At 37.7% G+C, this 25,798-nt stretch overlaps 1 protein-coding gene across 1 annotated transcript in view; it reads right to left on the bottom strand.

Annotated features, from left to right (window-relative positions):
* Positions 1–596: 596 nt before the first annotated feature.
* The window catches only part of LOC112917296 (alpha-2-macroglobulin-like), a 41,724-nt gene continuing 16,522 nt past the window's right edge, over positions 597–25,798 (bottom strand). The window contains exons 15-36 of the mRNA XM_025995236.2: positions 25,017–25,166; positions 22,517–22,684; positions 21,959–22,067; positions 20,288–20,408; positions 19,373–19,601; positions 18,524–18,644; positions 17,856–17,977; positions 17,408–17,459; positions 13,617–13,700; positions 13,170–13,346; positions 12,763–12,850; positions 10,788–10,944; positions 10,377–10,451; positions 9,776–9,956; positions 7,161–7,384; positions 5,444–5,662; positions 5,155–5,282; positions 4,152–4,242; positions 2,875–2,943; positions 1,586–1,688; positions 1,053–1,094; positions 597–716 (exon numbers count right to left, since the gene is read on the bottom strand). Coding sequence (XP_025851021.2) covers positions 700–716; positions 1,053–1,094; positions 1,586–1,688; positions 2,875–2,943; positions 4,152–4,242; positions 5,155–5,282; positions 5,444–5,662; positions 7,161–7,384; positions 9,776–9,956; positions 10,377–10,451; positions 10,788–10,944; positions 12,763–12,850; positions 13,170–13,346; positions 13,617–13,700; positions 17,408–17,459; positions 17,856–17,977; positions 18,524–18,644; positions 19,373–19,601; positions 20,288–20,408; positions 21,959–22,067; positions 22,517–22,684; positions 25,017–25,166 — 2,727 coding nt within the window. The 3' untranslated portion in view covers positions 597–699. The remainder of the gene's footprint in view (positions 717–1,052; positions 1,095–1,585; positions 1,689–2,874; positions 2,944–4,151; positions 4,243–5,154; positions 5,283–5,443; positions 5,663–7,160; positions 7,385–9,775; positions 9,957–10,376; positions 10,452–10,787; positions 10,945–12,762; positions 12,851–13,169; positions 13,347–13,616; positions 13,701–17,407; positions 17,460–17,855; positions 17,978–18,523; positions 18,645–19,372; positions 19,602–20,287; positions 20,409–21,958; positions 22,068–22,516; positions 22,685–25,016; positions 25,167–25,798) is intronic.

Below are 25,798 nucleotides of genomic sequence, written 5' to 3'. Positions count from 1 at the left end.
CAATGTGGGGCTCGATCCCACTACCTCAAGATCATGACCTGAGCTGAAATCAAAAGTCCAACACTCAAACGACTATGCCACCCAGGCACCCCTATGGGAGCTTGCTTCTAATGTATCACCCTCAGCATTTTTTTTCTTTTTTTACCCTCAGCATTTTCCTTCTATCATCCTTTATCATCTGAGACCCACAGTTAACTGACTAATTACTTGTATCAATGGCAGATTTGGTTCTGAGGACACATAACCCCAGTTCAGGTGAAGTTCCAACTAATTATGCTGCCTCCCAATATAACTTATCCAACACCGTATTTCATTATTTCTCTTTATTATGGAAAGTCTTTTCCATGCACTTTGGCTTTTTCTTAGGGGATTCCTGTAACCAAACATACTTCACATTCTTACAGCAAATAATCCAGTACTTTCCCTGCAACCCCAAATGAAGCCTACTTATAGACCACCATCACTGTAATGTTTTTCATTTTCTGAAGTCCCTCAACCCTTGATTGCTATGAATTTTTAATCTCAGAATTCTATTGGGAATTATATGAAAATGTAATAAATGTCTATTGTGTGAATGAGGAAGCAGTGATAACAACTGACCAGAAAAAAAAAGTTTATTCCTCAAATCTTCATAGACACAAAAGTTCCTTAGTCTGTGGAATGAGGACACCAGCAAAGAGGTTTTCATTGACATGGTCTTCAAGCATTTCCATGATCTGTGATAGTGGAAAAAAGAGAGAATCAAGATGGAGTTGGGCTTCCTGAACAGTGAATATTCCTCCCCTTAGGTCTGGGTAGCATACTGCCTAAGGAAGCCTGATTAGCACAGTGGGAAATGAGATTTATTACTTATAAGTATCCAACAAATAAACCTATGAGCTATCTGAAATTTGCCCATCAGCGGCCCTTTCCCGGTAAATGCGTTTTTCTATAATAGGTTGCACTGTGAGCAAGATGATGTCTATGAAAAATATTTAGCCAGAATTTTATGGAAATGTGAGAGACAAGCCAAGCGGGTCTGACTGCATTTGGAAAGAGTGTGCATTACTTACCCTTGCTGCAAGGAGCATTGTACTCAGCAATTGCAAACTCATCTGAATCAAAACAAAACCATTAGGTGAAGTGAGAGGGAAAGAAAACATCTATGGGATGCAAGTCAGTTAAAAAAATCTTTTATTATGGGAAGAATTGTATCAGAAACATAAGTATCATCCATTTGATGTGTTGCTTGCTGTCTTATATTGCTAACTCTTCAAATACAATATGTTGTATTTCTCTTTCCCCTAACTTCTGAAAGACAGTTCAAATGTTATACTTATTTAAGTCTCATGTTGTCTTATAGTTAACTAATCTGAAGAAAAGGGAATGAAACATCCCACAGGTGGTCTCTATTAGTAGTTGATGTATTTACATGATAAGATAGTTTCTACAATGAATGTATAGAAGACAGAGAAGAATCAGACTTGATGGAGACAAAATGAAGTAGTAAGAATAATTAGTGTAATAATTTGCCCCTACACATTTCTCAAATCTAAATTCTTGTGATCAGAAATTTAATTTCTAAGTGAAAGTTGTTCATACTCACCTGTCTCATAGTAATCATAGACTTTCACTATGGCTGGCTTCAGATCTCTTACTGGGACATCTTGCAAAACCATGAAGGACAAGCTGAGTGTCTGATTTGTCACCTAGAAAGCAAAAGGAGATGACAAGCTTTCTTCTCTCTTCTTTGAATGAGTTTAATTATTCATCTACTTCTGGGGAGAAAAAAACTTTTTTTTTTAAAAGATTTTATTTATTTATTCATGAGAGACCTCTCTCTCACAGAGAGAGAGGCAGAGACATAGGTAGAGGGAGAAGCAGGATCCATGCAGGGAGCCCGACGTGAGACTCGATCCCAGGACTCCAGGATCACGCCCTGAGCCGAAGGCAGATGCTTAACCGCAGGCATCACAAGAAAAAAAACCTTTTTATCAACTAATGGTGTCCTTAAGTTTTATAGAAAGCTCCCAGGGTGCTTGAAAATATCCCTAAATTTTTCCTAAATAACTCAAACAATTCATATACTCCTATCAATGCTGGTATGTGCATTCTATTTATAATGGGTGAATGATAATATGATTTTTGTTGGTTGAATGGCAATGTTCATTTTTACAAATCCAGTGATTTTGTATAGTTTTACTCCTCTATCTTGTAGAAATACTGTGTTGACTTAAAAAGTAATGTAAAAGGTCGATTGTTACAGCCCTATTACACTTTCAAAACACTTGTAAAATAAAATGTCCATTAATATATGAATAAATAATGTTAGAACACATAACTATAAAATGAGATTGGTTTATTGGTCAACTCATCTTATCATTTTATGGTGCATCCTTGCTGAAATGAGTATTTTCCCCTTTTATACTGTTGATGTGCTGTTGAAATTGAGATGTCATTTATATAATTGATGTATTTGAAATATAATATATAATTGACATATCAACATCAACATAATAACTGATGTTGATATAATAATAGAAGGAAGAAATCATTGGATTTACCATTGGATTTCTTCCTTATATTACTCAAAGCTTCAAAATAGCTTATGGACATAACAAACACATTGTATAGAGAATTTTTTGCTTATAACATTCTGGAAGGATTTACACCCCAAAATTATAATAAGCTATTTCTTCCCATAGTTTCACATGAAATGTGAATAAAGGAGAGAAGAATATTTACTGGAATTAATATTAGAATGCTCAAATTTTTGCCATGGAGGTGATGTCTCCAAAATGCCTTCATTCACGTCCTTTAGAATAGGATTATTATAGTCCTCTTAGAGAGATTATTATCTGTATTTTTTTGCTACTAGAGTGGCAGGGCTCTCACCTTATCCAGATAAATCAACACATGGTTGTTGCTGACTTCTGTTCGGCTCACATGGCTAGATCTCTCAAGCTGAAGAAAAGTAAGACATCACAAATGTTAATAAACAGATGAAACCTCTGGGAAAACCGGAGAAAAGAAGAATTGTTATTACCAAATTAAGCCTAAGAGGAAAGTTTCTTCAAGTGATTTTTGTAAGTGAAGAGGGTAATGTTTTCAAATTAAAAACTGAAAGATAATTGGGCTGCATGGGATGCAGGGTTTGATATTAGTATGGCACATGACTATGCATAAAGTTGATACATCTGAAGAAGAGTGAAATAAATATCCTAAACTTGGGAATTCCCCATATTTTGATGTTCAGCTTACATTTTATTCTTTTGTGAAGGGCTGTTTTTTTTTAAACTTTATTTTGCTTTCTCTAATTTACAGCAATTTCATTTTTCTCCGAACTTCTGTAATAATTACAGTTAATGTCTATTGGTCATTTTCATGTTTTTTTTTCTTCTCTGGTGCATAAACTTTATCTCATTTTTAAAAAAACGTTTTATTTATTTAAGTAATCTCTATACCCAGCATGGGGCTTGGGACCATGATGAGATCATGCTCTTCCTACTGAACCAGCCAGGCGCCCCTAAGCTTTATCTTCTTAAGAGTCTAAGCTCCATGAAAAGTGGGAACCTGCTGACCTCCTAGTAGATGTGGCTCATAGAAAAGAGCTGTTTGTAACATGAAACAGTCCCTTTAGGTGTATCAAAGCAATGGATGAAAGGGCTGCTGGAGCTGGCAAGATCACCACATCTGCCCAGAAGCTCAGGAGGCTAAATGAATATTATACCTAATATTATATTATCCCAGTCTTAACCAGTTGTGGAAGAATGACCACAGAACTCTGTCTCAATTGGACAGTTAAGTTTAAAAGGAAGACTGGTTAATGATGAAAATGTCTCAGAAAACCTTCAGAGGGAAGGGTGAATGTTTTGTGGACCATTTGTGTGTGTGTGTTTTAATTTATTAGTTTTTAAAATAAGTACTTTTTAATGGGAACAATTCGACCAAATATCTGTCACAGAATCTTGAGATCCATTAAAACAAAGTTTAATGAGGAAAAAAACCCACACCAAAAACCCTAGTATACAAGCATGTTAAATTATATTTCTCAGATTGGAGAAAGTATTATTTAAATCAGAAGTGATTTAAAGTACTTTAGTATTTTCTTAGTGTGAAGATACCTAAAACATCAAATAAAATGGAGCCTCCTGAACTTATACTAGACCTACCATTTTCACTGTTGGTTTCAGGGGAATGAAGCCAGATACCATCTTCACGTCAGTAATCACCATATTGGATTCAGGACGACTCCCGGTGTAACTGAAGAATTAGGGAAGAAAGGAATTAGGGTCTTCTCTGTTGTTAAATATTCTCTTTTTCTATGCCCGTAGCAAGCCCTTACAGCCTTCAAAGGTACATGGAAGTCTCCCTAAATATCCACCCTATGTGGACGACGGTGTGCGTTAGAGTCTCCAGGGAACTTGTTAAAGCCACAAAGACCAGGCTGTCCCCTAGACCTGATGAATCAGGACTTCAAGGGTGTGGACTCCAACCTCTGTAATTTAAGACAGTAAGTGATGCATAGCTGGGTCTGAGATCTCTAACCTTTGCCACTTATTTGTTACGTATACTTTAACTTTTTTTTCCTGAATCATATCCCCATCAAGGCTAGAATACTCTTGTGGACAGACACATTTTTTTGGTAAGCCCTGGAGCTACTTGAATACTGCTGCATATATATGTATGTTCCCCCCAAATTGATTATTTTGTATATAACCTGAGAGTTATTTATTGCCAGTAGTAATTCTAACTAGAGAGTCACTACTTCCTTCTATTCATACTTTTCAGGAATTCTCCATTTCTGCCCTGGATAGAGCAAAGATAATATAGAATTTCATTACAATAGAATGAAATCAGAGAATGAATCGATTACATCAGAATTAAATCAGGAATTCAGGTCAGAGGCAAGGGCTAATATTCTTTTGTTTTTAGTTACTGTTGAGGGGAATTAATCCTTAAATAATGAGGTTCGACAATCATAGATCCTGGAGGCAGGCGATGTACGATGTATATAAACCCCACCATGGAGAAGTTCTGTATGAGCATGAGGACACATTTCTTTTTCAATAAATGTAGTGCAACCATTTATTGCCACACTGCTCAGCTTTGGGAGGAGTTCCAGTAAGAGGACTGGTTGTTATATCTATGAGATGATTAATTCAGAAGTCTCACCTGACATTCAGCGAGATATGGAAGCTGGTGTGGGCTTTGGGTCTGTCACAAGTTTGGGGCAGAGTCTGTACCTCCAAAGCGAATGGGGACTCTTCCCTTTCTGGAAGAATATTGTACTTCAAGGATGTCTGTGGAACATCAGAGACAAAAATCTGTGTTTCTCTCTTCACCGGCACCCCTCCCAACTTCCTCAACTCTTTCTCTGATTTGCCCTATCATTTGCTGAGTTAGAGGAGTTTTCGGTGAGAACAGTTATGTGGACACTGCCCCATGTCCCCAAGAGTCTCACCTGGAGGTAGACACACCCTCCTCCTGTCACCGTCATGGTGTATTCCTCAGGCACCTTTGGCAATGAGGTCTGCTGTAGTAACAGGCGGTTGTCATCGTCCACTTGGAATTTTGTGAAAAATGTCCCTGAATATTGGATGGTCACCTGGGTTGGCTTCCCAGTCCTGGTGAAAGTGGCTGCTCCGTATCTGGACAAGGACTGGAGAGCCACCACTGTGTCCTGGAAGAGATGAGGGAGAGAACCTGCATCGTCATGGTAACCTACTGAGGGCCCAAAGGCCCATGTTAGCTGATTTCCTCTTCCCTCACTACTTAAATATTGGAATTCTAATTTCAAGATTGGTTATATTCCTTAGATAGATAGCAGACCCATAACATTCACATGTGTGCCTTGGACTGTATGCTTTGGAAGCTTTATTTCTCAGAAAATTGATCTTTATTTATAAATATTGTGGGATATGGAATGTGGAAAATATATGTGAATGGGAATCATTTACTGGCATTAGCTATTTGCCTAAGAAGTGTTACTTGATAATCGTGGTCATATCTGCCACCACCCAACCACAGTTCAGTCTGGCTCTCACTCCAGATTAAACTCTACTCTGCTGCTGAGGTCAGCGCCTGAGAAAATCCAAGGTCCTTTGCAGTCATCATCGGGGTCATGCTTAATTATAATTATTTTCTTGATTTATGGAATTTTTTGGCTCTCTCTCTTTTTTAAAAAAAGATTTTATTTATTTATTCATGAGAGAGACAGAGAGGCAGAGGGAGAAGCAGGCTCCCTGTGGGGAGCCTGATGTAGGACTCGATCCCAGGACCCTGGGATCACAATCTGAGCCAGAGAGAGATGCTCAGCTACTGAGCCAGCCAGGTGTCCTTGGCTCTCTTTTTTATTGGAAATCTGGATTCCCCCCATCCCTGCATGTCATATTCTCAATTCTCGTCAGCATTCAAATCTGAATGACAGTCTTTAAATAATAGATTTCTAAGGAAGAATAGCTTTTAATAAAAGTATTCAGTTTTTTCCATTCATATAGAAAAATAAGAGATTAAGTACTATGGACAAAAGATGAGATGCCATTTTGTCATATTCTCTTTCTCTTTGAGGTTTACCCTATAGGCTAACCTCTAAATTCTCTGAAGAAGAAACTTCCTGCTGTGTACATACTGATGAATTTTTTTGTATATAAGATTATATAGTTAGGCTTAGGATGTTGGTACAATAAAGAAAGTTCTTCATGCTCCTGGTGAACAGATGTTTGTATAGTAAGAGGTAACTAGTGGAAGCATAAAATGTGTCAGCTTTACAACAAGCCAGTTAAAGGGGACCTACAAATAGAGACATTTGCAAGGAGAGATTAGTGGGTTTCGAGTAGCGTTCCTGGGAACAGTTTGGAAGGTGCTCTTAGAACTTCCAGAAGATTCCAGAAGGTAGATTCTTTTTTTTTTTTTTAATTCATTCTGCTCTGACCATTGCAAACAGGGTCCTGTTTCTTTAGAAAGATAAAGTTCTTATTGGGAAGAGGGGGCCATGATGATAACAGGGATAGGGTGCCAGAATTGCAGGCATTTTTCCTTATTTCTCACCATCCCTGAATACTAATAATATTTTCATTTCATGTTATTCTCAACTTCAGGTTTTCTTCTTGCATGTCTTTATATCTTGTTCAAAACTTTGTTACCTAAAGGTGAAGTAAAAGGTTCTGGTAAACACAGACCTGGGTGGAGGAGAAGCCCCCCTGGGAATTCTGTTGCTTTGTGATCCACTTCACGATGCGAGAGGCAGAAGTCAGCTCCTCTGAGGTCGGGGCAGGTTGGGCCATGAGGTAAGCCAGGAGCACATAGGACGTCATCTCCACCTCAGCTGAGGGAGCCCGGGGTTGGTAAAAACGCTCCACTGGTGCCCTGGGTTTCTGAGGTCGCTCCCAGTGGACGGAACTCTCTGGAGATGAGAAAAAGAGATGTATGAGTGACTACATATTCTTATTTAATTTAAGGTGAAAGTACCTAAACCAGAGCTGAAGTGAGGGATACATTCCAATCATATTCTCTTGAACCCGATCTAGATGCTTTTTCTTCTGTGTAAATCTGGACTTGGATTGTCTCAGCCAGCCTAAGGCAGATGATTTGCCAGAGTCAGAAGCCCACAGTCGTCCAAGTTTTCAAATGGTTGCTATGGTTGGGTTGTTGCAGAGAAATTGCAGAGCAAGTGCCCTCACCGATTGTGGTGATTTCCTCTGTCTGATGTTAGCCAGACCTTATCTGGGCTTTGCTAAATTTTCTATAAATTTTTCTATAGCGGTTTCTTGTGATGATCACAGATGACCCAAGGTAGTAGAGTTCATCCTCGTGAGGCCAGAAAAAATAACTAATCCTTAAGATACCAAAGGCTGACAAAGGTGTGAAATAATGGGAACTGATTGACACTGCTGTGGGAGAGCAAGCGGGGAATATCCAGCAAAGGGCAAGATGTGCTTAGCCTACTAATCAGCAATTCACTTCTCGAAGGATAGTTTAGAGAAACTCACACATAGGCTCAAGGAGACATGTTGATTAAGTGGTCACTGCTGCATGGTTTGCAGGAGCGACAAATAAGAAAGAAGAAAAGATCCAGGTGGGGAGACTCTTTAATATAAATTATGGCCTATGTGTATATTGCAATATATCATGTGGCAGTGAACATAATGAACTACAGGCACTCATAGAGGGGAATCCTATTAGTACAATGTTGAATTTAAAAAAGAAAAGGCAGACAAGGAAACAAGATGCAGAAATACTGAAAGGTGTAATACTGATTATCTAAAGATGAAGAACACGTAAAAATTCTGAATGTTGTCTAGAAATGCATATGCAGTAAAAATAAAGAAATCCATGGAAATTGTAACGCTAGATTCCAGGTAATGGTTACCTCTGGGGGTGGGCGTGGTACACAGGGAATTTTTCCTGTACTGGTAATTTTGTATTTCTTCAGCTGGGGGGAAAGTATAAAGTGGTTTGCTAATGATTCTTTGAGCATTTTTATATATCTGAAATATTCCCAGTGCATTTTAAAAATGAGCAATTTTTTAAAAAGATTTTATGTATTTATTCATGAGAGACAGAGAGAGAGAGAGAGGCAGAGACACAGGCAGAAGGAGAAGCAGGCTCCATGCAGGGAGCCCGATGTGGGATTCGATCCCAGGACTCCAGGATCATGCCCTGGGCCGAAGGCAGGTGCTAAACCGCTGAGCCACCCATCTTTAGCATCCCTAAAAATGAGCAATTAATGGCACTACCAAGGGAAAAAGGTAGAATATGATTTATTTGGGTAAAATATTATCATTTGCATTTTATTTTCTATTTCTTTGATCCGTCTGTGATCAGTGTATACATAGAAATATTGTGTGAATACAAATAGATTTGTCAGCATGATCAGACTTGTGAAATGAACATAAAATACCAGAATTTATTTGTGAGTGACTTCCTTCAGCCCTTTCTTATGTTTAAGATGATATGATGCACCAGGTAAGGATTGGGTGAATATTAAGAACAGCTATTGTGGAGGATCCCTGGGTGGCTCAGTGGTTTAGCGCCTGCCTTTGGCCCAGAGCACAATCCTGGAGTCCCGGGACCGAGTCCCGCGTCGGGCTCCCGGCATGGAGCCTGCTTCTCCCTCTGCCTGTGTCTCTGCCTCTCTCTCTCTCTGTCTATCATAAATAAATAAATAAATAAATAAATAAATAAATCTTTAAAGAAAAAAAAAGAACAGCTATTGTAATCATAATGGGTAATACTTCTATAGCACTTACTATGTACCATCATATAGTCTACTAAGTGCTTCACGTGTATTAATTTACTTAATATTGACAGAATCCTGTGAAGTAAATACTATTATTATCCTCACTTTACTGATGAAGGAATTGAGACACAAATAAGTTAAGTGACTTGCCCAAGGTCCCATAGGTAAAACGTTTTGGAGCTAGTCTCCAGAGACTGAGCTTCTCACTATTAGAGTATACTGCCTCTTATCTTTTGATGTGTGACTTGCTTAAGAAATCACCGATTTTCAGGATACCTGGGTTGCTCAGTGGTTGAGCATCTGCCTACAGCTCAGGTTGTGATCCCGGGGTCCTGGGATCAAGTCCCACATCAGACTCCTTGCAGGGAGCCTTCTCCCTCTGCCTATGTCTCTGCCTCTCTCTGTGTCTCTCATGAATAAAATCTTAAAAAAAGAGAAATCCCCGATTTTCTAATGATATAGACAAAAGAAGAGGGGGTGCAAGGAATCACAGGAGGTAGGTGTGGGAGGATATAGAGAATGGGGGATGGGAGAGGATCTCAGATGTGTACTCACCTTCCTTCACAGCTTCCTCATTAAGTAAGGTGAGTATCTCTCTCCTCCTTTCCTGGTTACCTGCCAGGGCAAAAGCATAGGCCAACAGTGCCTTGGTGTAGACGTGCTTTCCATGGGGTCCTTCCTTTGCTGACTTCCAGGCTGACTCCAGGCAGAACAGAGCACTGCGGACAACAGGGTGCTGAGGAAAGAGAAAAAAGGAGGCAACCAAGCTATGTGAATAGGGATGCTAACATTCCTAGGTAAACACAGATCATTTTTCAAATGCATGTGTCCATCTGTTCTCATTCTTTTGGATAGAGAGAAAAATATTTTTATGCTATTATTACATTCATAGGGTGGACACACAGGCCAGATTTTTAGAATTCATTTTGCATGTGTATATGGCAGTAGTGGGAGGTCTTAGGGGAAAAATAGCTTAGAGGCTTCACTGGGATAGTGTAAATCTTTCTTAATGGATTGGCCAAATTTTCAGTTGACCTGGGAAACACCAGCATGGCATAAAGGGACATGATTTTCAGTAGGGTGATTGTTCTGAGCAGGGCAGCAGTTTCATTGCATCCAGAATGATGGCTCAGTGAGGGAATGAGGTGGTACATACAGTGGTTGAGAGAGGAATCTCCAGAAGGGCAATGGTGACGTAGGCAGAGAGGGTCACTTCGTCTTCCACTCCACCCTGTAACGGTGAACAAGAGAGAGGGATTTGAGTAATTTAACTTCTGAGAATGCTCTTGATCGGCTCTTTGCATTCTACTGTGTCCTGGAATTTATCCTTACTCATATTCATCCCCAGGGGACAAATGATCCCAATCAACCTAAGTTCTATCCCCTCTTTCTTGGTACTATCCAGGCTTTTAAAATTAATCAATTAATTAGTTAAGTAATTAATTAGTTAACTAATTAATTATGTTAGTTAGTTACCTTTCCTAAGGAATTCCTACATTATTACTTCTTCTCATCCCTGTAGACATCGTAAATGGACAAATCGAAACTAACTCTGAGAACACCCCACCTTAATGGCATTGTTGAGCAGAGACCCGGAACTCCTGAAACAGCCATTGTCCTTCTGCTTTTGGGAGAGCCACATGAGGGCTTGGGTGATGTGTGCTTCATCAATGAAGATATGGGTTCGAGCTTGGGCAAAAGTCTTTAGTACAAAGGCAGTGAGCCTGAGCAGGGGGAAGGAGATGATGATATTTCTGTTGTTACAATAGTTTTATAACTATGGCACAGTAAAGGCTTCGTATGACATGTTTATATTGATGTGAGTCACCTGACAGGCATTCCTGTGTATTTGGAACTCCTATCTCCTTTAGACTGCTTGGTTAATCTGCTAGATCTAGTATTTCCTTGCTAACTCATTTTCTCATTGCTACAGAGAGTCTAAGTACTTCTGATGTTACTTAGTTTTACTTATCTGAGTAAGGTTTGTCATTTTTCTTCTCTAGAGATTTCCATCTGTAGATGACAGAATCTTCTTTTTTTTTATTTTTTTTATTTTTTATTTTTTTTAATTTTTATTTATTTATGATAGTCACAGAGAGAGAGAGAGAGGCAGAGATACAGGCAGAGGGAGAAGCAGGCTCCATGCACCGGGAGCCTGACGTGGGATTCGATCCCGGGTCTCCAGGATCGCGCCCTGGGCCAAAGGCAGGCGCCAAACCGCTGCGCCACCCAGGGATCCCGACAGAATCTTCTTATATTGAAAACTGAATAACTGTGAACTGCTTTGCTTTGCCTTAGCGATTTAATTTATCCATGTATTTTTAAGTAGGCTCCACACCCATCGTGGAGCCCAACAAGGGGCTTGAACTCATGACCCTGAGATCAGGACCTGAGCTGAGATCAAGAGTCAGGTGCTTAACTGAGTGAGCCACCCAGGTGCCCCATGCCTTAGGGATTTTATTTTATTTTTTAAAAATATTTTATTCATTTATTCATGAGAGACAGGAAGAGAGGCAGAGATATAGGCAGAGGGAGAGGCAGGCTCCCTAAGAGGAGTGTGTTTTAGGACTCAATCCCAAGACCCTGGGATCTCGACCTGAGCTGAAGGCAGACACCCAACCACTGAGCCACCCAGGCGTCCCTGCCTTAGGGATTTTATTTATTTATTTATTTATTTATTTATTTATTTATTTATTTATAACGATTTTATTTATTTATTCATGAGAGACACAGATATATACAGAGAGAGGCAGAAACACAGGCAGAAGGAGAAGCAGGCTCCATGCAGAGAGCCTGATGTGGGACTCGATCCCAGGTCTCCAGGATCATGCCCTGAGCCGAAGGCAGCACTAAACTGCTGAGCCACCCAGGCTGCCCTGCCTTAGGGATTTTAAAACAATGTTTCATGTCACTGGGTCCTCCTCATTTCTTTCAGAAAAAAGGAATAAATTACTGAAGTTATTTGTAGTCAAGATGAGTATGATCTAAAAACATACTAAAAACTAAGTTAACATGGTTTACCTAGAAGTTATATGATACAGTCACTGGCCATATATTAAAAAACTGGGAGCTATTTTAGAAAAAAATAACGATTAAAAAAATAGCTATTTCTGGGTATGTGGGTGGCTCAGTCGGTTAATCACCTGAAATTAAGTGTAAGACCCTTGATTTTGGCTTAGGTCATGATCTCAGGGTCATTAGATTGAACCCCAAGTCAAGCTCTGCACTAAACATGGAGCCTGTTTAAGATTCTCTCTCTCCCTCTGCCCCTCTTCCTGCTCATGTGCACTCTTTCTCTCTCTCACAAAAAGAAAACTATTTAGAAAGAATACCTTTTATTAACAAGATGAATTTTGGGGACCAATCTAACATACATGTATTTAAATGTCAGCTTCTCTGTTTGTTACCTTGCTACTCTTGGTATATTATTTATTATAACCAGCTATAGGTTTAATAATACATATCTGACAAGGTTACTAGGAATATAATTGTGAAAGAGCTAGTACAAAAATAGGACCTCAAAAAAACTGTCTGTTCCTTACCAAGTATTGCCCTTATTCTTGCCATATTGCTCTCCAAAGGTGCTATAGGAGCCATCACGGTGTTTGTACTTCAGCTGTCTCTGGTAACCTAAAATGGAAGGTTAATGAAACAATATGATAGGTTGTATGCGTTGTGGCCAGAGAAATTACTAAAATGCCTTGGTCTCTCTTATGATAGTTCTTAAATTTTGCTGTCCTATGTTACAAGGTTCTTAAATCTTTATTAGAGACTGGACACTGGATAATAACCACAAAATTAATTATTATAGCATTCTTATCATAGTAACTATGGTCCTCTGATAAGCTAACATATCATAGAATTATTAAGTAATTCAAGTCTTTTGGGAAAGCCAATCTATTGTTAAAATAACACCGAGAAGTCTTCACTCACTCACTTAATCACTCACCAGTATTGAGGTAACCAATGGCCTTGGACATGACTTCTGGAGTCAGCTGGTGTGTTTTATTTAGATAATTCAATACATAGATGTTGGGAGCAAAGAGGACCATGTTCTGTTCTCCACAGCCATAGGGCATTTGGAGGAGATTCTGTATGTTTTGCATGGCAGATCCCAGTATGTCTCCTAGGGAATTGGAGAGATGGGAGGTCATGAGGCTTATATATTATAATCTATCAGAATCATTAAGAAGAAATGAATCACTTTAGGAAGATTGAAAAATGAAGATTTTTAGGAAGTGTGAGTTGTCCAGGGACAGAAGTATGATTGGGAGCAATCCAAAGCAGGAGAGGAGAATCAAGTTGACATTATAGTTGGGATTTCAAGTACTTATGGAAAAGAAATATAGTAAAAACTATCAATGTAGTAGAATAATTCACTAGGGCCAGAGCTTACCCAATACTGAGATGGAGGCTCGAGCAGATTCTTCTACTACATTCTTTGGCAACTTTAAAGATAATTGTTCAGACACCTCAGCATCTAGAGGAATAATGAAAATTATTTCCACCATATATATTCCTGAAGAGTTCCAAACCAAGAATCCAGAACTGTGTCTTACTTACACTTACACTTCTGAAAAGTTGTCCTCCTTACAATATTCCTGCTTTCAAAAATATATGTATCTTAAATGTGTACCGACAGGATTCTGAGATTTCCAGAAATTTTCCTTCCTCATCCCTCTTTTCCCCTGCATGTAGAGTGCATTCCATAAGGCTACAAAGTGCCCACGAGGTTGACTCTGCTGTAGTCATCCTGTGACTGGCAGGAGATGTAAGGTGATCTGTTTAGTGTCTATCCCTAACCTCCTTAATCAAAAGTTTTATGAAAAAACTTCTAATGTATACATAGGCAAAGGAAAAATCTCTGAAATTTCCTGAATTTTATAATAATGCTCTGCCTTACTGCCATCAAATTTCACCAGCTATGAAGGTAGTATTTCTATGGAAGCCCTAGACATGGAGTGGGGGTGAAGATGAACAGTGTATGACTTACTGAAAATAAAAAAAATTGCTGCTAATAGGCAAACATTTACTGTTATTTTAGTATTGGTAAATTTCAGGACAATGAAAGAAAAATGTAGTATTTTCATGCTGCATCCCCTTGCTCATGAAATTAATATTGATATTTTTGCCAGAGGGTACAAAATTTCGATTATGTCGGAGGATTATGTTGTAGAGATCTCTTTTATAGAACAATGCCTACTATTGACTTAATTATAATTCAATTAACTAACATATATTATATATTTAGTTTCAGAGGCAGAGTTCAGTGATTCATCAGTTGTATATAACACCCAGTGCTCAGTACATCACGTGCCCTCTTTAATGCCTGTCACTCAGCTATCCCATCCCCCAACCCTCTCCCTTCCAGCAACCCTCAGTTTGTTTCCCATAGTTAAGAGTCTCTTATGGTTTGTCTCCCTCTCTGATTTCATCTCATTTTATTTTTCCCTCCCTTCCCCTATGATCCTGTGTTTTTTTTGTTTTTTTTTTTAAGATTAAAAAATTTTTTTTTAAGAGAGAAAGAGCAGGCACAAGCAGAAGGAGCAGCAAAGGGAGAGGGAGAATCAGGCTCCCCACTGAGCAGGGAGCCCCAAATGGGGCTTCATCCCAGGACACCTGAACCAAAGGCAGATGCTTAATTGACTGAGCCAGTCAGGTGTCCCCTCTGTTTTGTTTCTTAAATTCCACACAAGTGAAATGATATGATAATTGTCTTTCTCTGATTATTTCTCTTAGCATAATATCCTCTAGTTCCACCCATGCTGTTGCAAAATGGTTAAGATTTTATATTTCTGATGGCTGAGTAATATTCATATGTATATACACCACATTTTCTTTATCCATTTATCTGTCGAGGACATCTGGGCTCTTTCTATTGTTTGGCTATTGTGGACATTGTTACTATAAACAGTGGGGTGCAGGTGTCCCTTTGGATTGCTACATTTGTATCTTTTGAGTAAATACCCAGTAGTGCAATTGCTGGGTCATAGGTTATCTCTACTTTTAATTTTTTGATGAACTTCTATACTGTTTTCCAGAGTCACTGCACCAGCTTGCATTCCAGAACAGTGCCTACTATTAACCATATTGTAACCTAAGCACTTGCCAATAGGATAGATTTCATATTAAGTCGTCTCATCACACAATAAAAATATGATAATAAAGAGAGTAAGAGGAAACTTTTGGAGGTGATGGATAGGTTTATAGTATGGATTATGGAAAGAGTCTTAGATGTACACTTATTTCCAAACTCATCAAATTGTATGCATTATGTTATTATGTTAATATATGCAATGTGTATTTCAATTTAACCACACAATTAAATACATAATAAAATTACTCATATATTATTTGTATGTTAAAAAACTCTCTTACATTACCTCAAAAAAACTTTTGTAAGAAAACAGATGCCACAGAGGTAAAAGACAAATCACCAAGTGAAAAAAAATTACAACTTATTCAGTAGATAAAGAATCAGTGTCATACAGATGAATCAGAAAAAAGACAAACCACTAAAACCTGAATGGTCAAAGAATATGACGATGTTCATAAATAGTAAAAATAAGCTCATCCTCACTTGTGATTAGTTTGAAAAAACAGTATATTTTTCATCCAAATTTTTCAAGGAAAATTTAAAACTTTGATGGTTAAAGATGATGAGGATGATGCAGGGAAATATAAAGGTGGGAATATTAACGTATTAGGTAATAAAAAAGGTCTTTAAAGGTTTATTAAAACTTAATATACATGTCCCCTCTTAATTATGAATTTCACATTTGGTATCTACCTTAAATATACTTGCATCTGTAGATAAGGAGGTATTCAATCATTCAGTCTGGCAAATACTTAAAAAAATAGAGGAATAGCCGAAAAAAACAATCAGAACTGTAATATATTGGTAGTATGGCATAAAAAGGGACTTAAAGGGATTACCTAGTTCTGTAATTTAACATGGTTAGATTTCTAAGTCAGGTTGCCAAGTAGCAAGTTCTAAAATGTTACTTAGTTATAGACGTTATAGAATGAAACTTATAACATTTACATAAATCACATGTATATAAACAAATTCACCTGTGCATATTATTTCTAAACATATATGGATGATCATTCAAGTATTGAAAAATATTGCCAAAAAAAAAAAAAAAGAAAAAGATTGCCATTAGTGTGAAGTTTTGTTTTGTTTTGCAAAGGAGAATGTATTTTTGTAGTACATGGGCAATTAAATTAATTTTAATAGAACTACTTAATGATTAAATGCTCTAGATACATAAGAAATAAATCAAAATAAATCAAAATGAAGAACTTAGGAATGGAAGAGAAGCCATGATAAAAGGATTTGGTGGTAAATTCACTCGAATGTTGAAATAAGGCTAAACAACCAGGCAATTAAGGTTTTAGAACACATTTTATATATTTGAAATCTTGACAGTACAATAAGCATAATAAACATAAATTAGGAGGTAGACAGAAAGGCAACGCATGTATGATGTTGATTTGACATTGTTTGAGTTGAGAATACATTGTGTTGTTAAGTATTTATTATTTAATTTTATTTGTGTGTGTGTGTTGTTAACTTTCTTAGTGTAGTAAGCTTCTGTGTTTTTGTTTAGACTAGAAAATTCTCCATCAAGATAAAGTTATATCTTCTGCTGTGAATTTCTTTAGTCTCTTCTCAAATGACTGATAGAGCATGAGGTACAAGGTAGAATCAAACAAATATTGATACTACAATAATAGTACAGACTAGGACAATTCTTTCTTCAGGACATAGCATGGTCCTGTTATCAAATGCTGTTAGCTATGCAAAACTGAATGTTGGGGTGGTTTGAATTCAGCTACTCATATATTGTAATACTAAATATTCAAGGAAACATTCCCTTTGGCAATATTCATTGATTCTACTTACTTTCTACATAGCCACATCATATACTGGTCAGAAAGATATTTGGGTGTTTGCACAGGTGCTATAATTGATAAAGACTCAGAAGCATGGGCTAGGGATAGTCTCTTGATCAAATTATGTGGCTTCTCTAAGAACCAGGTGCCTTGTTTATCAAATGGTTTGATGGTTCTTTGGGTCTTAAGTCATAGGGAAGTGTGGGAATAAGATACAAAATTCTTTGAACTTAAAATGTTACAGAAACTTTAGACAATACTATTTTAATTGAGATGAATGACTCTTACCTGATGCACAGAGCAGGGAGTTGAATGTTGTTTCCATCTCTAGTCCTTCAGGCTTTAGGGAAAGAAGGAAAAGGCAGAGATGAGAACAGACATGGTATATTGATAGCAGAACCAAAATTTCTTAATAGTGAAGAGAAGAATTGGAGCTGACTTCCAAATGCATTACATAAACAAATCTGTAAGTATAAGCAATATGAAGGAGACAGGTTGATAGATGAGAAAGTGAGGAAAAATTACGTAAATATCAAGAGAGAAAGATGGAGAAAGAGATAACAGATAGAGAAAGAGAGAGGAGAAAATATTGTGAAAAAAAAAGTAAAAAAAAAAAAAAAAGAAAATATTGTGAAAAATTCTGTGATTATTTAGCCCTTACCTAAAACTTGGAACCTTGACTCACCGTTGTTTTTATTGGCTCACCATGATCTATCAAATGGGTAGGCTTACTTACTTCAACCAGCAGGGATTTAATGATGGTGTCTTTCTTTCCATATTCAGGGACCACTGTCACCTCAGTCCCACATAGCTCTTGTGACTCCAGTGCCTCTGCACTCACGGTGAAATTCACATTTCCTAAAAAATGGTCAGTATAGATGAGCACTATCTCCTTTCTCCATGTCTCCAAACCTCAAGATTTGTAAGTGTTCAATGCTTTGTAACTTCTTTTTGTTTTATAAAACCAGAGGAACAGGAATGGGAGGAGCATCAACTAGAGGCTAGTGATCCTAGAAATCCAAGGTGGCGATAGATGGAGGTAAAGGAAGTGAGGGTAGTCTAGACATCCTAGAATAAAAGACAAAGGACAAAATACTCTACCATGGTGTGTGTGTGTGTCTTTGTCTCAGGGAATTAGCACTAGATATAAGGATTCTACTGAAATATACAATCCTTTTTTTTTTTTTTTAAAGATTTTATTTACTTATGCATGAGAGACACAGAGGCAGAGACACAGGCAGAGGGAGAAGCAGGCTCCATGCAGGGAGCCCGACGTGGGACTTGATCCCGGGTCTCCAGGATCACACCCTGGGCTGTAGGCGGCGTTAAACCACTGAGCCACCGACCTGCCCTGATATATATAATCCTTGAGTAAAGAATTGTCCCTAGGAGACTGTCCCTTACCTAAAGCCTTTGGCGTTACTGCCCAGGACACGGTTTGCCGGCCATTCCCACAGATGCAATGAGACTCTTGTTCCTTCTCCTGTACTAGGAATGCAGGATTTGGGTCTAGTTGCACACTAACCTGAAACCACATGTGAGACAGAGACAGATCACAGGGAGAAGGTGACCAAAGGGAGAATGGTTTGAAATAATGTATATTGGGGGATTGATTAGATTTTAGGTTGCCTAATACTTCAGATGATTCAAATGGAGAGCGACTACCTTACAGTGGATCTGACATCAAAATCTTTGTATTTTTGGATAACCACTCTTTCATGGGGTGAGACAGGAGATGAGGAAAAGTCATGATGGCATGTTGCCTGTGAGGGCTGTACTTCTCTGGCCTGGGATCTTGACCATTCCCTCAGGTCTCCCAGGAGAGTATATAAGATTTACAAATGGTTATAGTTTCGGTGGAGATCAAATACTTACACATAACTTTTAAAGTAAGGCTTACTATAATTAATGCTATATGATATATGAAAGTTAAATATCTGAAATGTAGAAGTTTTTCAAAAGCTTGGGGGATCTAAGACATGAGAATGAAGTGCGCTGATTTTTTATCACTGTGTCAGAAATCTTCATCGCATAAGCTTCCTAACCTTATGGGGTTGGGGTAAGGGTCAGAAGTTTGTTTTAAGTTGCAAGTATATGGAAATATTATCAACCATAGCTTCTATACCATATGAATATCTTTGAGAGTATTACTTCTCAGGTGAGCACATCTTACACTTGTATTTCAAAAAATGCAATTTTAAATTTACTTGGCTGTTACACTTTGTGTTCAATGTACGACAAAGAGGTATTTACCCGGATGCATTTGGAAAGGTAGTTGAGGACTGTGGCCTTCAGGTTGAAGGCTTCTCCACGGATCACAGAGTAGGGCATTGTGAGCTCCACAAAGAAGGGCTGGAAGGCTTGGAGGGAGGTGGGAAGAGAGAGACCAAGTCCAGTGTCGTTGGACAGACAGAGCGCCCCTGCCTTCCACTCCGTGATGGTATCAGGGACTGTCACTTCCACTTCAGCCACCCCTGATGAGCTGGGGAGGAAAGAGATGCGAAGAATAGAACATAAACAGTTAAATAAATCCTTTCCAGGAAGAGAATCCCTATAAATAATTCTATTGTCATGACTTAAATGCACTTAGTAGAAAAAGCAATGAAGGAGAGTATAACCAAGGCTTAAAGTTGGAAAATAGAAGGAGTCCTTTCCTTCCAATTCTGTTTTCAATTCTAGTTAGTATCGAAATCCTGTTTTGACATATAATTATAGCATTATCTATTGTAGACAATATCATTATGAACTAAATATGTAATCTGAGATTACTCTTAAATTTTGCTCTTTGAAATACTTTTCCAATGAGAGCAGACTTTTAAGCTTTAATTCTACTACTACAGTGTGTAGTTGGCCTGACTGATTCTGTATTTAACTCAAAATTGTTGGCCAGGGAAGGATCTCTTATAGGTGTTAGTCTGTGTAGTGACTGGTCATATGTAGTCTTTATTCCCATTTTCTGGAAGTCTTAGGATTAAATGTATACAAAATTTCTTAGCTCTGATATAAATAGAATAGTGAGACTCTCATAGCAGAAGTGTTTATGTTAAACCCCTCCTGAAAACAGCAATATATCTAAAAGAAATACTTGGATATTGAAAAATTAGCTAAAAATGGAAAATGGTGAGAAGTCTGTATTGTTGCGTTTTACATATAAAGAAAGTTGCTTACTCTACCACCACCAAATCCCAGATCCACGTCTCAGGGAAGTACTTTCGCACAGTTTCGGTGAGAGGCTCGGAAACATGGACCATGTCTGTAAGCTCATGGGCTCTTTGCAATTCAGATATTACTGTGGTGGGTAAGAGAGGAGACAGAAATAATGAATATAAAGATAAAGAGATTGTAATAGATTTTACAAAATATATAGACAGGGTAATGGAATAGACAGGAACCCGGAGAGGATGCTTCGGTGTTCAGGCAAAGCTTCTTTGAGGAGGTGATATTTTAGGTGAATTCTGTATTCTTCAGTTAAGTTCTAAGTGAGCTGTGGGAAGAGAATCACAAGCAGAGAGCAGACACCTAGAGGCAGGAAGAGTTGGGATTGCCTGGGGAGTAGAAAAGGAATCCTCTGCGGTTACTGTGCATTATCTCAAGAGAAGAGAGATAGGACGTGGGTTGGGAGGAGGGCAGGAGTCAGTGTCCATTTGGTGTGTTCCTCTGTGAGATCAAAGAAACACCATATTCGGACATGATGACAATGGGTCTCAGAAAGTTAAAGGAGTGAAGGATCAAGGATAAAAAAATTCATTATTTCCACAATGTGCCAAAAGGTCAGTCAGGTTCTCTTGCCTATTTACCTTCTGTTAATGGCATGCCAGTAAATATTCAATAGCCGGCTCTCTGAAAAAAATTTGTGCATATATATATATATATATACTTGTATATACACAAGTTTTCTATAAATTCTACTCTAAAGGTGACAGACTTTAATTTATACATAATAAAATATATATAATAATATTTAAATTCCACATCATCAGTTCATTTTCATTGAATGTTTTCCTGATATTTGACAAATTTTAGTTTGTACTCAATCTATATTCCACCATGATTTGACAATATCAGACTAGAAATAATGTTTGGTTACAATCTGATTCACCAGTAAAGCAGCCATTTCACTGACAAATGGATGTGACTTTGACATGAATATTGGCTGATAATTTGGGGATGTTAAAGAGTTTCCTTACCTAACTGGTGAGAATGTAGTCCCAACTTGTGAACATTTCTGTTTTGGTTTATATTGATCCTCTGCCTGGACATGATCTTTCCTTCTCAATCTTGCATAGTGATACATCTCCATTTACCAGAGGCAGATTCATTATGAATGACTTTCCTGGTTGCTCAATCAGAATTAATCCTTTCTTTTATACTGCATCTCTCTCTTTTTTAAAAAAGATTTTTATTTATTTGAGAGAGAGAGAGAGAGAGAGAGAGAGCATGAGCAGGGAGAGGATCAAAGGGAGAGGGAGAAGCAGACTCCCCACTGATCAGGGGGCCTGACTCGGGGTTCGATCCCAGGACCCCAGGGTCATGACCTGTGCCAAAGGCAAATGCCTGACAGACTAAACCCAGGCACCGCCCTCCTTTTTTAAATGGGAAATGCAGTTGACACACAACATTACTATACTTCTCAGAAAATTTTCCATAGCTGGCCTTTTATTCTTTTCAGTGTTGCTTATTGACACAATCAGAGTTTTGGGGTTTGTATTGCTTTATGATCTTGAGAAAGAACCTTACTATATCTGAATCACAGGGCCGTTTTTGTTAATTTTATCACATTTTATCTTTTAAAAAGTTCTTTTATTTGATTCAGTATATTAACTTTTATTAGTTTTTTACCTGGAGAAGCAAATAGTCTTCGAGATGAGTGCGCCATCTTGTGTTCAGGCTGTTCACATACTTTGGGTTTATGAATCTTTGTGTTGGTGAATACCTTTAAGCCCATATCCTGCAAAGGAAATTATTACCTAATCAGTACATAATTATTATAAAATCTATATAAGCACAGACTTCATTGAATTTCACAATCCAATTAGCTTAATGTGGAACTTTTAATGTTCATATCTGTAGAAGTGATATTGGTATACTTGTGGAGGTAATTTTATTCTGATGTTAAGACTCTTTTAACAGTAATATTTTATATATGTGATATTTATAAATGACACAAGGCAATGAATTTCAGGAAAAATTAAAAAAAAAACCTTAATAGTCCAAAAAGTTCTAGCCTTGGCTGTGTTGCTATTAGTAGATCTGCTACTATTAGTGACCTTGAAGTCACTTGACCTCTCTATGTCCCATTACTCTCAATTATGGCATGAAGGCATTACAACAAATACTTTTTTATATATAATATTTGTAAATGTTTAGAATGGACCATCTCTAATATAAGGAGTTTACCTTTAGGAAGCTATACATATCTTTTTCATTTGTATTTGATACAGGGGAATACTTGACTCCATTGATATAGATATTATGGTGATGGACACAGTCTCTATCATCTTCCTCCTGTTGATTTAAGCTCCCAGGGAAACCGCTGAGGTCCTTCACTGGTAGCAGGTTATAAACCTGTACAAATGCAAATGACAAAAAGACAAATTTATTTGTGGCTTATTCTTCTTAAGGGCAAAGAGAAAAGAAAAAAATAATCACAACCAGTCTTTGTCTGAGCACCATTATCGCTTCAGTAATTTATAGAGATGATTTTTTTTTAAGATTTCTCTTATTCATTCATGAGAGACACATAGAGAGAGGTGGAGACATAGGCAGAAGGAGAAGAAGGCTCCCTGTAGGGAGCCTCATATGGGACTCCATCCCAGGACCCTGGGATCATGACCTGAGCCAAGGTAGATGCTCAACCACTGAGCCACCCAGGTGCTCCTATAGAGATGATTTTGAACCTATTTCTTTTGAACAGTTTTAGAGGGAAAAGACAATTAAAACATTCCCATCTTTGTACCCAAGCATCATGATAGTTTGTTACACAGTTCAGAGGCAAACACTAGACTAAAACTAAAACTCTCTTGAGATAAGTTGATGTCTGCTATAGTTAAGACATGGTATAAAACTTTAGGATGATAGAATACAATGATAGTTTTGTCTCTCCTTGTGGTTAGCAGCTGACCCAGTGTGTACCAGAGTTATTGAATACTTGTTCTAAATTGGCACATCAATAAGTATATATCCTCTATATAGGACAGGACAGTATTTTCTTAGGTATTATTCATGCGAACAAAATGCTCCAGAGCTTCACCCAGTACATAAAATAGAGCAAAATGATGCTTTCAAATTAATTTGAAGGGGAAGAGTAAGACAGATGTAAAAATGCTGATAGAGCACAGAGAAATTATATTCAGAGAAATTCAAAACTGCTTGACCAAGTAAGTAGTATAATGAAATTAAATGCTTTTTCTCAAAAGTAGTTCCTTCTTACTATTCTCTATCTCCCCTGTATGTTTTTTCTCCAAAGCATATTATGTATTATTGTTTATCCCATCTATGGAAATATAAGTTCCATGAGAGCATGGCTTTTTGTCTTTTGAGTAGTTCACTGCTAGATCCCCAGCAGTTCAACAAACAGTGGGCACACCTAGAGCACAGCAGGCACTAAAAATGTGTTGAATGGATGACTTATGTTACTGAGAGCAAAGTGTTTCATTAGTAAAATACTCTCAAGACTTGGGTGGATTGGGCTAGTCTTCTACCCCAGGCCTACTACTAATTACCTGAAAGCTTCTGCTTTTTTATTGACAAATGAATAAGACAGTCTATCTTATCTATCCTTATAATTTAGAACCTCCCTGAGAACTACCAAATTATGTTGTATAAACATAAAATGTTATTTTTCCATGTATCCCTTTTGTTCCCACTATTGAATTGTATTTTTTAGAAGAATTCTTTTTTTAAAAAAAGATTTTATTTATTTATTCATGAGAGATACAGAGAGAGAGAGGCAGAGACATAGGCAGAGGGGGAAGTAGGCCCTCTGTGGGGAGTCTGATGTGGGACTAGATCCCAGGATCCTGGGATCATATCCTGAACCAAAGGCAGATGCTCAACCACTGAGCCACCCAGGTGTCCCTCTTGAGAAGAATTCTAATATTTTCAATTAAATTCCATTTGGAAGGACCAAAAAGTTAAAAGTATTTTCTTATAACTTCCTTTTTTAGGGAGTAAAATATAAATTTCCCTTTGTAAAATTTTGAGACTGAAAAAAATAAATCCTGTAAGTAAGAGGTTATTTCAGTTGGCTGCATATTAAAAATTTGAAGATACATGCAAACTGTTATTAGCATGTGTTGTTGTTTCTCCTCATTCCACTTGAGCATATGCTTGTGCTATCTCTTCTACTCACCCAACCTTTTAACAGATTTCACTCATCAATATAATTTATGATATCATAATTCATTTTTCCAAATTTTTATTCATCAGACAATGTATATCTTCTTTCAGAAATTGTTTTCATCTTGGGACATACGGTGTTTGATATAATTCTTATAAAAACAGAAATTTGATATTTCATATCCGTTTTAGTGCAGGTAAGTGCACCACTTTTGTTAGGCTTTTTCAAATATTGCAACTAGTTTGAAAATACCTATTACTAATTTCTAGAGCTCAAGGATTTCAGGGGCTTTGAATGGTGCATGATTGATTGATATTCATATATAAACACACATATACATATATATGTGTATAGGCATATAAATTATGTAAATACATATAAATCTTATATTCAAATGTAATATATTTCTCATCAAAAAAGTGCCCATGAAGGAGATCAAATCTCTAAACTAGAGAAAGATAATTTTAATAGATCGTATCTTACTCAGGTAAGCATTTCTCCTCGTTCTGAGCTCTTGGTGCAGCCTCTCCTAACTCAGGGGAGCTGCGGGGAACTCACCGAGGCAGCGGACAGCTCAGCTTCTGGCTTAGCAAGCAGCACACTTTGGTCCACAGCTCGGAGCGCACACAGGGACTGAGGAGATGCTGAAATTTGCAGGTGGGCTTGTGAGGCCGGGAGACTTTGTGTTGGCCGGAAGCTCAAGTCCACCTGTGGAATTGGGGATGGTGGTAGAAAAAACAAAAGTCCTGATTTAACTGTGCATTCACAAGCATTTCCTGAGTGTTCCTCACATTCAATGCATATTCACTTTGTTTGACTTGGTGGTGGTTGGCGCTATGTGAGCCTTGAGGCTTTTTGTCCCCTACACTTCACTCTGATTCTCAAGAAGTAGTTGAACCATTATAATGATATCTAATTATTCTTATAAGTTATTACATTTGAGATGCCTTTTTTTTTTTTTTACCTTTGGCACATGGGAAGGTGTTTATCAAGTACAGGTGGAATGTAAATGGTTCTAGATGCTCTTTCATTTTTCTTTGGGCTCTTTAGTAGTCTTAAAAACTTGCTTACAGGTTTTCCAACATTTCATAGTGGGGGAGCAAGGTACTCTGAACTGTATCATATAGTAAGAGACAATGTATGGGAATTTTGAACTAGGAGTCAAATGATAGGGCTTCTTTTTTTTTTTTTTATGATATGGCTTCTTAGTGGGACTCTGCCATTACCTTGCTGAAAATTTCTGGAAAATTCATTTAACCCCTCTGGCCCCAGTGTTCACATACAGAAAATAATTGATAGTAATAGCAACTTTTAGTTTTAAATGTTGAAAATTTTATGAT

Source organism: Vulpes vulpes, chromosome 8, assembly GCF_048418805.1.
Source record: "Vulpes vulpes isolate BD-2025 chromosome 8, VulVul3, whole genome shotgun sequence".
NCBI classification, from domain to species: domain Eukaryota; kingdom Metazoa; phylum Chordata; class Mammalia; order Carnivora; family Canidae; genus Vulpes; species Vulpes vulpes.
Note: the sequence above shows the minus strand (reverse complement) of the source record. Positions and strands in the feature narration are given on the sequence as shown.